General features: G+C 38.6%; 1 protein-coding gene across 1 annotated transcript in view; it reads right to left on the bottom strand.

Annotated features, from left to right (window-relative positions):
- The window catches only part of ryr2b (ryanodine receptor 2b (cardiac)), a 48,188-nt gene that overhangs the window by 15,058 nt on the left and 19,608 nt on the right, over nucleotides 1-13,522 (bottom strand). The window contains exons 49-68 of the mRNA XM_052580872.1: nucleotides 13,395-13,485; nucleotides 13,167-13,307; nucleotides 12,811-12,974; nucleotides 11,998-12,076; nucleotides 11,810-11,899; nucleotides 11,514-11,651; nucleotides 8,054-8,131; nucleotides 7,756-7,831; nucleotides 6,562-6,685; nucleotides 6,354-6,469; nucleotides 5,868-5,944; nucleotides 5,174-5,295; nucleotides 4,378-4,427; nucleotides 4,013-4,073; nucleotides 3,388-3,620; nucleotides 2,373-2,454; nucleotides 1,209-1,327; nucleotides 815-1,111; nucleotides 390-630; nucleotides 222-309 (exon numbers count right to left, since the gene is read on the bottom strand). Of these exons, the coding sequence (XP_052436832.1) occupies nucleotides 222-309; nucleotides 390-630; nucleotides 815-1,111; nucleotides 1,209-1,327; nucleotides 2,373-2,454; nucleotides 3,388-3,620; nucleotides 4,013-4,073; nucleotides 4,378-4,427; nucleotides 5,174-5,295; nucleotides 5,868-5,944; nucleotides 6,354-6,469; nucleotides 6,562-6,685; nucleotides 7,756-7,831; nucleotides 8,054-8,131; nucleotides 11,514-11,651; nucleotides 11,810-11,899; nucleotides 11,998-12,076; nucleotides 12,811-12,974; nucleotides 13,167-13,307; nucleotides 13,395-13,485 (2,467 nt within the window). The remainder of the gene's footprint in view (nucleotides 1-221; nucleotides 310-389; nucleotides 631-814; nucleotides 1,112-1,208; nucleotides 1,328-2,372; nucleotides 2,455-3,387; nucleotides 3,621-4,012; nucleotides 4,074-4,377; nucleotides 4,428-5,173; nucleotides 5,296-5,867; nucleotides 5,945-6,353; nucleotides 6,470-6,561; nucleotides 6,686-7,755; nucleotides 7,832-8,053; nucleotides 8,132-11,513; nucleotides 11,652-11,809; nucleotides 11,900-11,997; nucleotides 12,077-12,810; nucleotides 12,975-13,166; nucleotides 13,308-13,394; nucleotides 13,486-13,522) is intronic.

Here is a 13,522-nt window from a genome sequence, read left to right as displayed (position 1 = left end):
ATTTTTATTTTTGTTAATTTGTGGCCACAGTTGTGCCATATGTGGGTCTCTGTACATTTTAACTTCAAAAGATACAAATTTTTCAGGACATTTTCTGATAAACTCTTTTACTTACATAAATGAAAATTGCATTTTGCATTATACGACCACTCTAAAAGGGGTAGAGTAAATACTAGATATTAAATCATTGTAACTATCATAAATATGACAGACTTGCTCACATGAGATTTAGCCCAAAAAATGAAGACTTCAGCTACGAGGGAGAACAGCTTCTCAGCATCTGCGTCCACCTCTCTCAGCCAACTCATTCTGATGATACCAAACACAAGCAGATTAACCAAAAGTGAATCTGAAACTGAAAACCGGTTGAATAATGCACTGTTTCTCACCTGTGGATGTCTATAAATGGAATGAGTAAAGGGTAAAATGTGTAGATATCTTGGACCAACACAGTAAACCTTTCCTGGATGTCTAACTCCTGCTCTGAGACATCGCCACGCCCCTCTGTCTTCAAATGCTCCTCCTCCAGGAGCACTGACTCCGCCCTCTTCCTCAATTTTTCCATCAAAGGCAGGAAGTGGCTCTTCAGGAGGTGTGGTTCTGCCTTGCTGATGAGAGGCTGGCCAAATACTAAAAGAAATGCTCTGCTATTTATGGCATTCGAGGTTATATTAGTACCGTCCACTGTAAATTAGAATTCATTACAATCACAAAGTTGTACTGCACTTCTGTGGGTTTTCTAAAATAAGTGCTTAAACAACACATTAAAATCCCCATCATCTAATAATTCACTTCTCTACAGGGACCATCTTACCTGCGAGGCGTTTCATCCAAGCACTGTCTGCGGTCCCCAGATGAGCGTGGATGATGGAGAGGATGTGACCCAGTAGGGCATTAGCATGCTGGGGTGTGACACAAGAAATGTGTCCCTCCTGGGATGCTTGGTTATCAGCTTCCCCCCAGCGAGAGACATAACTACACAGCAGAGGAAGCGTCACCTCAGTAACCTTTGTTAAAAGGGCATGACGGGCCGCTGGTCCTGCCTCTACGAGCTCTTCGACCTCTGAGAAAGCCTCCTGCAAAGTGGGGAGGAGCCTACAGGCTCTGCCAGCTAGAAGGACCACAGCAAAATCCATGAGGAAAAATAACATGCAGCAACGAGAGAGTGTTCAGGTTTTTGTGTTCTACTGAACTTTTCTTGCCTTTACCTTCACTCTCTTCATTACTCATAGTGTCGGAGAGGGAATGAAGGTCAGTCAGCTCCAAGAAACACACAGGAAAGGCTGCAGATAAAGCAGCCAGACACTCCCCCAAGACCGACCTCTGCCTGTCAAAACAAAGATAAAGGCTGATCGGCAGATGAACTACAAATCTAGACATGAGCTAATAACTATGGAGTGCACAAGTCTCATAAGGACAAACTGAACAATAAGTAATAACAATAATAAATAATCAGAATAAAATGATAAGAGTCAAACACCCTAATTAGCACAATTTGCTTAAAACAACACATTTGTTAAAGTGTTGGTTCACCCTAAAATGGTGTCTGCTCAAACCTGTATGCCTTGTCTTTGTGCAGAACACAATAGGTTTATAGTAGATTATTTACACAGTTATTATGAATATAGTTGAAAGTCCCCACTAAATAGAATACCACTAAAGCACCATAAATTATTCATGTTTTGTGAAGTCATACAATATTTTTGTGTTAGATGCGGATTCATATTGAACATAACCAAGACCTCTTCGGGAAAAAAAAGCAAAAAAAAAAAAAATATATCAAGTACCACACCTGTTTTCTAGACTGATAATAAGAAATGATTCTCGAGCACCAAATCATCATTTTAGGGTGATTTCTGAAGGATCACGTGACACTAAAGACAAGAGCAATGATGCTGAAAATTCAGATATGCCATTGCAGGAATAAATTACATGTTAAAATTAATTATATATCAAATACACAATGTGTCTAAAAAAAAAAATCTAAATTGTAAATTTTTTTAATTTAAATTGTCATTTTAGTTCTCAAACTGACATGTTTCTTTATTTTAATTAAATAATTCCTGGCATGGTAATCATAGAAGAATTCTTAAAAAAAAACAGTTTGATCAGTAGAGTAAATACCAGTCTGTCCCATCATATGACCTTAGAAGACTTGGAAAATAGTGCAAGAGAAGTATAGACTACTTTAAGGTGCATCTATAATGATTTTTTGGAATTGACAGGCATGAAATAAGACAAAAAAGCTCCATTCCTTCAATTTCCTTGTGTTCCAACAACAAAAATAAAAGCATGGGTTTGAAACAACATGATATGAAATACTGACAGGATTTTCATTTTTGAGTAAAATAATCCTTGTGATAGAGTGTTACCTCTCAATGAATGTACCACTGCAGGTGCCAAGAATGTATAGACAGCTGAGGATCCTGTAGCAACAGGAGTGCACTTCATCCACTGAAAGAAAAAATAATTATTTATTTTAAAAAAATATATATTTTCTTCTAGCGTTTTTGCAAGCATTCTTACATCTTTGAAGTTAAGAGCAAATATAAAACTGATTCTACTACAAATCATACCATACTGTGTGTGAGATTTATTCATAAAACAGTTGAATTGCAAAAGAGGAGTAAAAGGGGTGACATTTTTTTCTAATGAAATGGTAATGAGTTCATACAGAGCAAAAATGTACAGTATGAATGATTCAACACATGATGCTGCTGTTCTACAAAAGTGCTCTTATCGCAGAGAAGCCTGCTGCAGTCCTGCAGTGTGGCACAAACAATGTTTTCTCTTGCCAGTACACTTGTGAAAATAATTGTGTATACAGGTAGAAGTAATATAAGTTCATGTTCAAGAGGTAAATTCTCTGGTCACAGAGAATGTGAATGATAACCAAATCCCGATTGACAAAACAGTGAGTGTTTTCTCACAATCAGCTCCTTTGGATCTGGTTCAAAACAGTATAAAACATTAGTAAACGCACTTTTTGAGCTTAACCTAAAGAGAAACGTCCTTGTCTAGAGGCCTTTTTGAGAATAATCAATTCAAAAGAGAGGCCAGTTTAAAGTGTTTTGCCATTTTTTATGCCTTAACTGCACATTCCCTATAAAAAGATATGCCCATGGTCAAACATAAGAGGGGTCAAACACAGGGCTGCTCCAGGAAATCAAGTGCCACTCTAATTGGCAAAACAGAGGTAACTGGAAAGGGAAGTGATCTGCTCAACCCAAAACCTTTGTGAATATTTTTCCACTGCCTTTCCACAACCTCCATTTATTTTCCCTCCATCTGTTCATTCATCATAGGACACACTAATCTGTTCATTATTCACCCAATTAGCTGCTGCTGTTTCTTCCAACCATTCCACCCTCTTCCATTCTTTCTTACCGATCAGTCCCCCTCCGTGCTGCCTCTGGGCGTCCTGCAGGAATAGAGCGGTGAGCACTGGGATCAGGGCAGCGGTGGTGTACGTTATGACCTCACTGTCTCCCCTTCCTTTGGCTCGGTTCAGTCCATCCCAGGTCACATTATCTACCGTTAGCTCCAGATCTTCTGCTGCGCCTTCAAAGAACGACCGTAGCGACAGCCTGACGGATTCGGTAGTGGTTTTCATTAACATCCTAGACAATCACAGAAGAATTAGAATGAGCTTAGAAAAAGGATCTTACAGCCACATCGCTGCATTCGTTTGAATTTTCAGCATCATTACTCCAGTCTTCAGAGTCACACGATCCTTCAGAAATCCTTCTAATATGATGATTTGGTCCTTAAGAAACATTTATTATTATCAATGCTGAAAACATTTTAATTTGGAAACCATGATGCTTTTTATTTCAGAATTCTTTGATCTCTCTCTTTCTCTCTCTCTCACTATATATATATATATATATATATATATATAGCTAAATTAAAAACTCCCCTTTCAAGCAGAAGTGTATAACGAAGGACCTACAAATAATTTTACAATTTCTTCTATATCACTGCACTGAACATACAATGTAGCATTATCTACCTTCCATCCAGGGACTGTGCCAGGATTTGTAGGCAGCTCACCAAAGCAAGGGCATCATTTCCTAAGAGGGAACATGGCATTGAGCTCAATGTAATCCAGCCAGTAAAAAGCACCAGCTCCTAATTTATGTTTTCACGGGAGGGTGGGTTAATAAAAGTAATGAGGTATGAAAGCATTCACCTCAGCGATACAAGACTGGGGTGAGTGAACAATGGCTGTGGATAATGCTGAGAGTGCATGAGATGAATAAAAAGTGCCTCTAAATTAAAAGTGTTTCTAGATAAATAATCAAGCCGATTTTTATTGCATACGAAAAAGAAAGACACAAAGGAGTATGAAACAAAAAAAAGACACCGATCCCTTACCAAACAGAGAGATTCTGCGTCTGGCTAGAGCTCCGAGTTTACAGAATAAACTAGGAAATAACAGGAGAGAGGATGAATGTAAGAGAAAGAACGAGGGAAATGAATGGGAAAAAACAAGATAGATGGAACTGAAAATATATAATGACAGTAGCAAAGGTGGACATGCAATCAGCCATATGCGTGTACGCACACACACACAAACAGTACACACATTTCTCCATCATTGTGTAGTTTTTACAGAGTGAATTAGATTTTCTGTCTCCTGAACATTTTCAGATATTTACTACAGGTGCACTCAGTCACAATGTTTATGCTTCACTATTAATAATAAAAAAAAAAAAAAATCCACATGTAATATGTTTTGAAATGTGTCACAAACAAATTCTTTCAAAAAGTGTAAAAACTCAAGACTTGAAATTTATTTGCTGTGTGTCCAAAAAGGATTACATGCCAAGATGTTAGCAATCTTTTTTTTAATAAAAAGTGCAAAAATTTAAGTGCTCAGTTAAGAGATATGCTTCTTGGACTCAAAATGGCTTGGATGCACAATCATGCAAGTTCTTATTTACTGTTGCATGAATGCTCTGTCACCCATGATTTATTCCATGAGCTAAAGCTTTCAAATGCGTTTTAAACTGAGCAGTGTCTGGTCATGTGGTCACAACGCCCATAAGGGGACCTACTCAGTGTAAAATAACACAGCTTTTATAAAGTTACTGAGGACCGCTGACTTATGTAAGAAAAGCAGACTCACATAATCACATGCAAATGTAATCAGTCTGTCATCACAAATTACCTTGTGGCCATCTCTTTTTCTTTACTGGTGGACTGGCAGCCATCTCTAAGTGAACACATTGTAGTGGAGGGGAAGTAGGGATAGTGATTTTTGAAGTATTGATCTAATAGTGGCAATACAACCTGGGACAGGAAAGAAAAAGAGGCTTAAAAAAACAACAGTCACCAGCTCAAGAAATTTTCATTTTGGATTTTTGTAGTTTTTGTAGATTTTTAGTGCACAATAATGAGACTGATAGTTGAGGAGGTCAGGGAACTGCTGACTGTTATTGTTATCGATCTTCATGTGGGAATGAAAGAGTTTTAAACAGCAAGGCAGCATATTGTCTCAGAAACAGGGATGCACAGCAAAACTTGACGTCTAATCAATTATGGGATCAAACAATACATAGCTAATTAGCTGCAACAACACAAATTCACCATGTCCACTGTGGTTCAATTACAAAAACTTTGAACAAGTTGAGACATTCTCTTGGTTGCATATACAATAAACAATCCCAATACACAAAATACACATTTGTAGTGTCTTAAAAAGTATCCATTTCATTTGGATAATTATTTGGAGATCAGATCAGGCAGTAATTTATATAGGTCTGTCATCCTGACTCAGTTCGCTGCTATGCTGTGATGAATTCTCATAGATTTCAGTGTAAAGTTCTGTTCCAAATGTCTGACCTGCAGTAAAGATAACTGACCTTCATGAAGAAATTAATTTGCTGTTCATGGGGAACTTTCTCAGTCCTGTTAATCTGCCCTCGAGCCTGAGCAACCTCTGCAAAACACATAACAAAATGACAAATTCACTTGTCTACATACTGAATATAACATTCATATCTGAATATCAACATTGGCTCTATGAATGTTTTAAAACAGAATTAATATAAGACTGTGAATTATATTTTTGATTTTTTTTTTATTGTCTGAGCTTGACAGCATCTGTCTACATCCCATTTGATTATTTAAAAATGAGCTTCAGTCATTTTTATTTTATTTTTTGCATTAGGATTTGGAAAGGCATGAGGACGACTGAATTTTGTGTAAATTTTCTTTTTAACACCCCTTTCAGATTAGTGAGGCCTTGAAATTACAGGGCAGTTATATAAAAAGACAGACGTGCAAATAAATAATGGGAGAAAAGTGGAGTGGAAGAACAGGGGAATGTGTGTGTGTGTGTGTCTAACCCAGCTCTACTAACTGCTCGTGGGCTTGCTCAGTGAGACAGAGGGCTTGCTGGAGCAGGCCGTAAGCGAAGCGGCTCACAATCGCTGGGGAATCAGCATCCGCCACCTCTCTGTTCCTGTGCAGTGAAAATCCAGTCGTAAAAATGAAACGGACACTTCAAAGGCATGAGGCTCTTTCTAGTATTCAGTAGCAGGAAAGCATCCTCACCTTCTCACTGAGTACCCATTGATGTGGAAGAACTTGAGAACATCTTGAGCTTTGTCTCTGACTCGACTCTTATCTTTAATGCTCAGAGCATCATACGGTACAAGCAGAGGGTGACTGCCCCCTCCTGGACAAAAAAACAGCATCAGCATTAACAGCGCAAATGATCCTGGTCCAAGTTGGTTTTGATGAAATGCTCATTGTTAAAAGAGTTATATATAAGCAATGCATTATGATTAAGAAAACTGGTGACAGTTATTAAATTAATTCTTGCACTTAGTTTGCCGCCTAAGTAGTCAGCGCATATTACACAGCTCTCTGCAATAGCTGACTGTAATATTTTTAAATTACATTTTTTAGACATTTTGTAATAAGCAGGATAGTGTACGGCAGGTTATTGTAGCACTAGAGAAAAACACTTCAGGGTGCTACTGGTGATTATTTTGTAACCTTATTAGTTTATAGAAAATATTGACAAATATGAGTGCAAACATATCAAAGGTTAAGAATTTGCATACATTAATCTTTCATTGCCTATACCACTGTAGTGCATTACACTACACAGCAGTTTGTGGTCTGTATAATTTCTTAATATGAAGTCTTGCATGCTTTTATTGTATTTACTTCATCAAAATATAATAGCAATAGTTTTGTGAATTATTGTTAATAGCAGTTTTTCTGTTTTAATACGTTTTTAAAAGTAATTTATTCCTGTAATGGCAAAGCTGGCTTTTCAGCAGTCATTACTTCAGTCTTACTTGATGATTCAAAAATCATGGGTGATTTGCAGCTCAATAAACCTTTCTTATTATTGTCAGAGGTGAACACATTTGTGGTACATTTGTTAAATATTTGATGAATAGAAAGATTTACAAAACAGTATTATTTGAAATAGAAATTTTTTGTGACATTATATATGTCTTTTCTGTCGATTCTATTTAATTTCTATTTATTTCTTTTATTATTATTTGTATGGTAGTGTATATATATATATATATATATATATATATATATATATACACACACACACACACACACACACGTGTACTATGTACATCCACACCTCTCCCACACACACCTTACACCCAGTATTCCTATTTCACAGTGTTTTGTTTCACTGTAATACGCAGGTGGCTGCAGGAACCCTAATTTAATTCACTGGATCATTTCTCACAGCAGCCCATCTGTAACACACACCTTTACTCTCCAGCTCCTGCAGTTTCCTGGCTGCCCAGACGTGATGATAATTCTCAGCCAACCGCTCTGCCATGGCCTTCAATACCAGATTGAAAAGTGCAGTTATTTTTAATCCTGTTAATGTACAAAGCTGGCTTGGGGCTATATAGACAGTTTATGAGGCAATTTCTAAAAATATGTTTTGTTACTTGGATTTCAAAACTTTCAAAAAGCTATTTCATATAAATAAAAGCAGTAGTTAATCTTTGGTCCCTGTCGGACTGGTTTATATTATATGGAATTAATTGAAGCTTCTTACATGCTGATCCCAAGTCAGAGTGACGCTGCTGGTATCCACAGGCTTTGGACTGAATGTGGAAGCTCCTTCAAAAGACAGCTATTAAAAGACAAAACACAATTTATGTTCTCCAAAGAAACACAATGCGCTTATCTGGTTTGATATAAAGCATTTGTCAAACCGAGGCGCAGTCTGTTTTGAATGCATCCCATGTTCTCTGAAAAAGCAATGTCTTTTAAGAGCTGTTAATCCAGTCTTGGCGAGCACAGAAAGTCTATTCTGAATCCCAATCGCTTTGTGGCATGTGCAATACAAAACAGTAACTGTCATTTCAATTTATGCAGAAGGAATTTGCCTTGATGCACAGTGGTCATAGTGGAAACAGACACAACACACTGGTCTGCTGAAATGCTAAAACATTTTAAGAGATAATAATGTTACCATTATGGAAAACAATTACACAAATAAAATCAATTAAGAAAATTATTTAACATCAATGCTGCATTATTTACAATACTACCCATAATTTTAATATTTAATTCCATTTTATTTAATTTCATTTTCCAAACACAAAAAGCATGGGTGCTAGTGAATATGCTGTCCCAAGGGCCCCAAAACTCTAGCGCAGGGGTATTGAATTAAAATTCTAAGAGGTCCAGTTAGAAAAAAAATCAGCAACCAAAGGTCCGCAAAATCACAATAACTAACTTGTGTTATCATTCAGTGCCACAGCCTAGTAGTTGTATGAAAATATGTAAGTAGCCTAGTCAAGAGACGACTGTCAAATAAAATGAAAGTACAAATTGAATAATATTTCAACAATATTTATTGTCAGTTTATATATTGAGCTGTAGGGAAATAATAAGTACTCTAATAATAAATAATAAATGATCAATATAAATAAAATAAAGGCTGCATTTAAAAATAAATTAAAAATAAATAAAACACAACAGAGAGCTTTTGAAAAATGTGCATCTCAAAATAAAGTGCTTAATTTTAGAAAAAGGAAATAAAAAGTATAGCTTGAGTTTCCCTTTTACTTTTTAGTTAACTTCCTTTCACAACTTAAGTTTAAACACATTTTAAAATAAACAATCTCAACACGTTAACAATTGAACAGCTTTAACACCTCCTTTTCTCTTTCTTTCCCTTTTATATCCCACTTCCACACTTTCTCTTGCTTAGTGAGAAAAGTGAGCCCTTGGTTGTCCTGCCAGGATTTTAAATCTGGGCTGGAATGGCGTCAGGGCCATTCTCAAACACATGTGCAGGTGCTCATTGGTGAGCCTGGATCGGTATTTGCTTTTAATAATGTTCATTGTGGAGAAAGCTGCCTCACAGTTGTATGTGGAGCCAAACATGGTTAAGATGTACAAGGCTACTTTCCTCAGACCTGGGAAAGCGGTCTCTGGGACCATTTGAATCCAGAAAGTGGTAGGATCAGTTTTTCCGAAATGCTCTTTCAAGGCCACATCTTCTTGTAGATCGATCAGTTGGATCTGGAGAGGCCCAGCATTTTCCCACTTGAAGAGCAGTGTGACTTCCTTTGAGAACTCCCTGACATCTGTGATGAGGAATGGGTTCTGAATGAAGAGGGTGAGCTGCTGTCCAAGGCTGAAGCTGTCAAAACGCATGCTGAAGTTTACAATCAGCTTGTCAAGAAAGTCAACAAAAGAAGACACATCTCTCTCACCCTGAACCTGTTCCTTCACAGTTGGAAAGTGTGCACAGTCTGCCATCAGGTCTTCCCTAAACAACACAAGCTTCCTCTGAAAGGAGCGGACAGCTGTCATCAGATCACAAACTGAATTGTCCTTGCCCTGTAGCTTTAAATTCAGTTCATTCAGGTGTGATGTGATGTCAACCAAAAAAGCCACAATATCCATCTTCTTGTCATCCTCCAAAAAGAGAGAAAATGTTGTTGCCTTTTGGTTCTTCAGCTGTGCCAAGAAAGCTGCGATTTCCCCTCGGATGGACCAAAAGCGCTCCAACACCCTACCTTTGCTGAGCCATCTTACATTGTTGTGTAGCAGAAGGTCATCAGCATTTGCATCAACTTCTCTGAGAAATTCCCGGAGCATGCGATGCTGATGGGAAGAGGAAGCTCTGAGGAAGTTTATCATTCTCATCATTGTGTTCATCACCACAGCATACTCGTCTGACAGGGTGGAGCACAGGACTGACTGGTGAATTATGCAATGGTAAGAGATGAGTTGAGGATTGTCATCTTTCATTCTTGCCACAGCTCCTCTTTCTCTCCCTACCATGGCAGGGGCTCCATCTGTGGTTATTGAAACCACTTGCTTCAGCTCTATTGCCCTCTTCTTTAACATCTCCTTTATGGCCAGGTAGATGTCCTCTCCTCTCGTACTGGTCTGAAGGGGTGTGACACCTAACAGGTCTTCACAGAACTCTTCCTTGTCCTTGTTGAAGAACCTCACAAAAACTAACAGCTGAGCATTGTCAGACACATCAGTGGACTCATCTACAGCTAAGCCTATGCATGGTGCCTTGTGAATCGCTTCATCCAGCTGAGCTAGCACGTCATCGGTTAATATTTCGGTTTTCTTTGTTGCTGATGATGCTGACATAGGTATTTGCTTGATTTTTACACACATGTCGTCTTTTTGTTTCCCCTCAAATAAGGTTTCAGCTACCGCACTCATGCACTCCTTGACAACCCCTCCATCAGTAAATGGTTTTTTATGTTTGCCCAAAATCCAAGCAACTTTAAGGGAACATTCGTTAGCACGTTGTTGGGCAGTGAATGAATGTGTTAGGATTCTGCTGGATCGATCATATTGGGCTTTTAGATCGTTTATTTTCTGTGCCCTCAGTGCGGATTTAAGTGGGTATGTTTGGTCAAAAGATTTGTGCTTTGTCTCATAGTGGCGCTTCACATTGCCGCTTTTAATAATCGCGACAGTCTCTGAACATATGAGACATACCGGTTTTGAACTGCCCGTGGGAAGAATGAACATGTAAGAATCCGTCCATTCTTGATTAAAAGCTCTGTTTTCGCTGTCCACTTTTCTTTTTTTAGAGCACGCCATGTGAAACGTTTTCTCTCATTCGTCTCGTCTCGTCTCGTCTCGTCTCGTCTCGTCTCGTCTCGTCTGTGTGTATCTCTCTCGCTGTCTGACTCGAGTAGTATCACATGACATGATTTACAACACATGCTATTGGTCTGTGAGTTTCCTGGGCCGCGCTAAACCAGTACCATAGATGCTAGAAAAGCTGCGCGGGTTAAAATAGAAACGCTCCGACAAAAGTCAATAATTCTAAATAATTTATGGGTTATTGGTCCGGGTCCGGATAGAACGGCGGCTGGATCCGGATCCGGACCGCGGTCCGCCTATTAGTGACCTCTGCTCTAGCGGCACCCCTGATGGGCGCAATGACTCAAAAAAAATGAAAAACAGAAAAACACAGATACATTCTTCATCAGAGCTTTGCAGTTCTCAGTGAAGGTGTCCATTACCTTGCCAGACTGTGAAATCCTTCGAGCTGGGTTGCGAAAGCCTTGTGACTCCCCATCATTGGTCCTCTCAATAGTCCATCCCAAGCCCAGCATGCATTTCACTGTCTCTTTAATGGCCCCTCGATAACCTTCTTTATCCTAAAATTCAGAGAAACCTCACTGTGTGAAAAGTGTACTAAATGATAAACTGCATTTTGTTGTTTTTTCAGATTTTTCATAAAAATTCTGCAAATCTGATGTTGTTATTTGTAATGTGTGTTTGTCTGCATGTTTTGTGTATGAGGAGAGTTTGCTACCTTCTCAGATAGAGCTCTGTAAGGTTTAAGGAGTGGGTGAACTTTAGCACTCTCAGAAAACTGTTCTCCATAAACCCAGCCGTTCCCAAACTAGAGAAGAATGATCAAACAAATAGCTTTAAAATTATAGGATTGCCAAAGTTTCCACTATATTCTCAAGAAAACACCTGTAATACAAAACTTCCCACCTTTTCCAGGGACCATTTCTCATGTGTATGTTCAGCGTATTTGTTCACCACAAACTCAAGCATCTCTGGGATTGTCACACTAAAAATGCATGAAAAATTATTTACCACATATCGAATAAACGGTCATTCACACTACACTTTTCAGAAACATATGAAGCGAACTTATATATACAATAAATAGACATTCAAACTTCACTTTCAGAAGATGATGAAGTGATAGGGTGGTCATATGCGCCGTTCATATGGGACAATAAAATCCAAGCCAGGATTTTAATATTGCCTAAAATATCCAGGTTTTGGCCATTTGCACTGTGCAGATTGATTGTTGTGTAACATTCATGACAGCTATAAAGAGCAGAGCAGACGGCTCCTTATGCTTTCAAATCGCTTTCACGTGTTTGTTCGTTTCTTTTGACTTGAAGCATTTAGGAGCACCTTGGTTTTTTGGGGGGGATTTGTGCGCAGCAATGCTTCAAGCCAATCGAACGAACAAACACATTCGCACATTTACATCACTTTTATCGTTCCCTCTAGATCTCACCTTCTCACACGCAGCCCCACAATTGGTCGATTATGTACAATACCTGCATGTTATTGGTCAAACTGCTCTGGATGTTTTAGGCAATATTAAAATCCTGGTCGGGACGTGTCCCGTATAAACGGCGCATATGGCCACCCTATAAGGTGAACCTCTGAGATTAGTGCTGATCTGAAAGATTCTCAGAAGATCTCAGTGCAAATGGTCCATCAAATCCAGCTCAAGTGGGTCTGTTACAGCTGGTTTAGGATGTGTTTTGGACCTTTAAGTCTTACTTTGAGGTGTCCAGGGGTCGAGGACAAAACCGTCTCTCTGAATTCATCGTGGAGTGTCTCTCTCGTCCTCCTGTGCAGCTCAGGTCAAGGTGGTCGGGAGGAATCGCCCCGGCAACTGCACTGAGACAACCCAGGGCCAGTTTAAAGAGGTCTGGATCGTAAGACTGTGACGAGATTGAAAAACATTTTGATGGTGAAATTCAAAATAAAATTTGAACAGTTTGATGCATAAAAAAAGAACAGACACCCTATCCTAAAAAAAAATATCCAGTTTATTAAAATAATTAAACACGCTTTTGGAGAAATGAATTGTGCGGTCACTTGGTTTGAAATGGAGATTTTCTGTCTTTTCTCACTTTTTTGGCAAGAGCACTGAATATCCCCCAAAACAGCTTTCTGGTCAGACGAAGTTCTTCCTCTGAAGCAGAGCCAAAGCCACCCCATCCATCATTTCGACAGTAGTACTTCCTGCTCTGCTCATAATGATTGGTCAACAGCTGGAAGAAGCGAACACAGTGATCAGCAGAATTGCTTTAGGAAAACATAATTTTATATTTTATAAATGTCATGTTTTTTATTTATACCTTGAGTGGCATCTTGGAGTTTTCTGATAGTTGCGGGACGTCAAACACAAGATTCTGCAGCAGAGACTGCAACATGGAGGGATTCAGTTTTCTGCGAGAAACAAAATTGTTATAAATAAATAATAATG

This window comes from Carassius gibelio, chromosome B17 (genome assembly GCF_023724105.1).
Source record: "Carassius gibelio isolate Cgi1373 ecotype wild population from Czech Republic chromosome B17, carGib1.2-hapl.c, whole genome shotgun sequence".
Taxonomy (NCBI): domain Eukaryota; kingdom Metazoa; phylum Chordata; class Actinopteri; order Cypriniformes; family Cyprinidae; genus Carassius; species Carassius gibelio.
The sequence above is the reverse complement of the archived record's forward strand: the minus strand, read 5'-3'. Positions and strand labels throughout refer to the sequence as shown.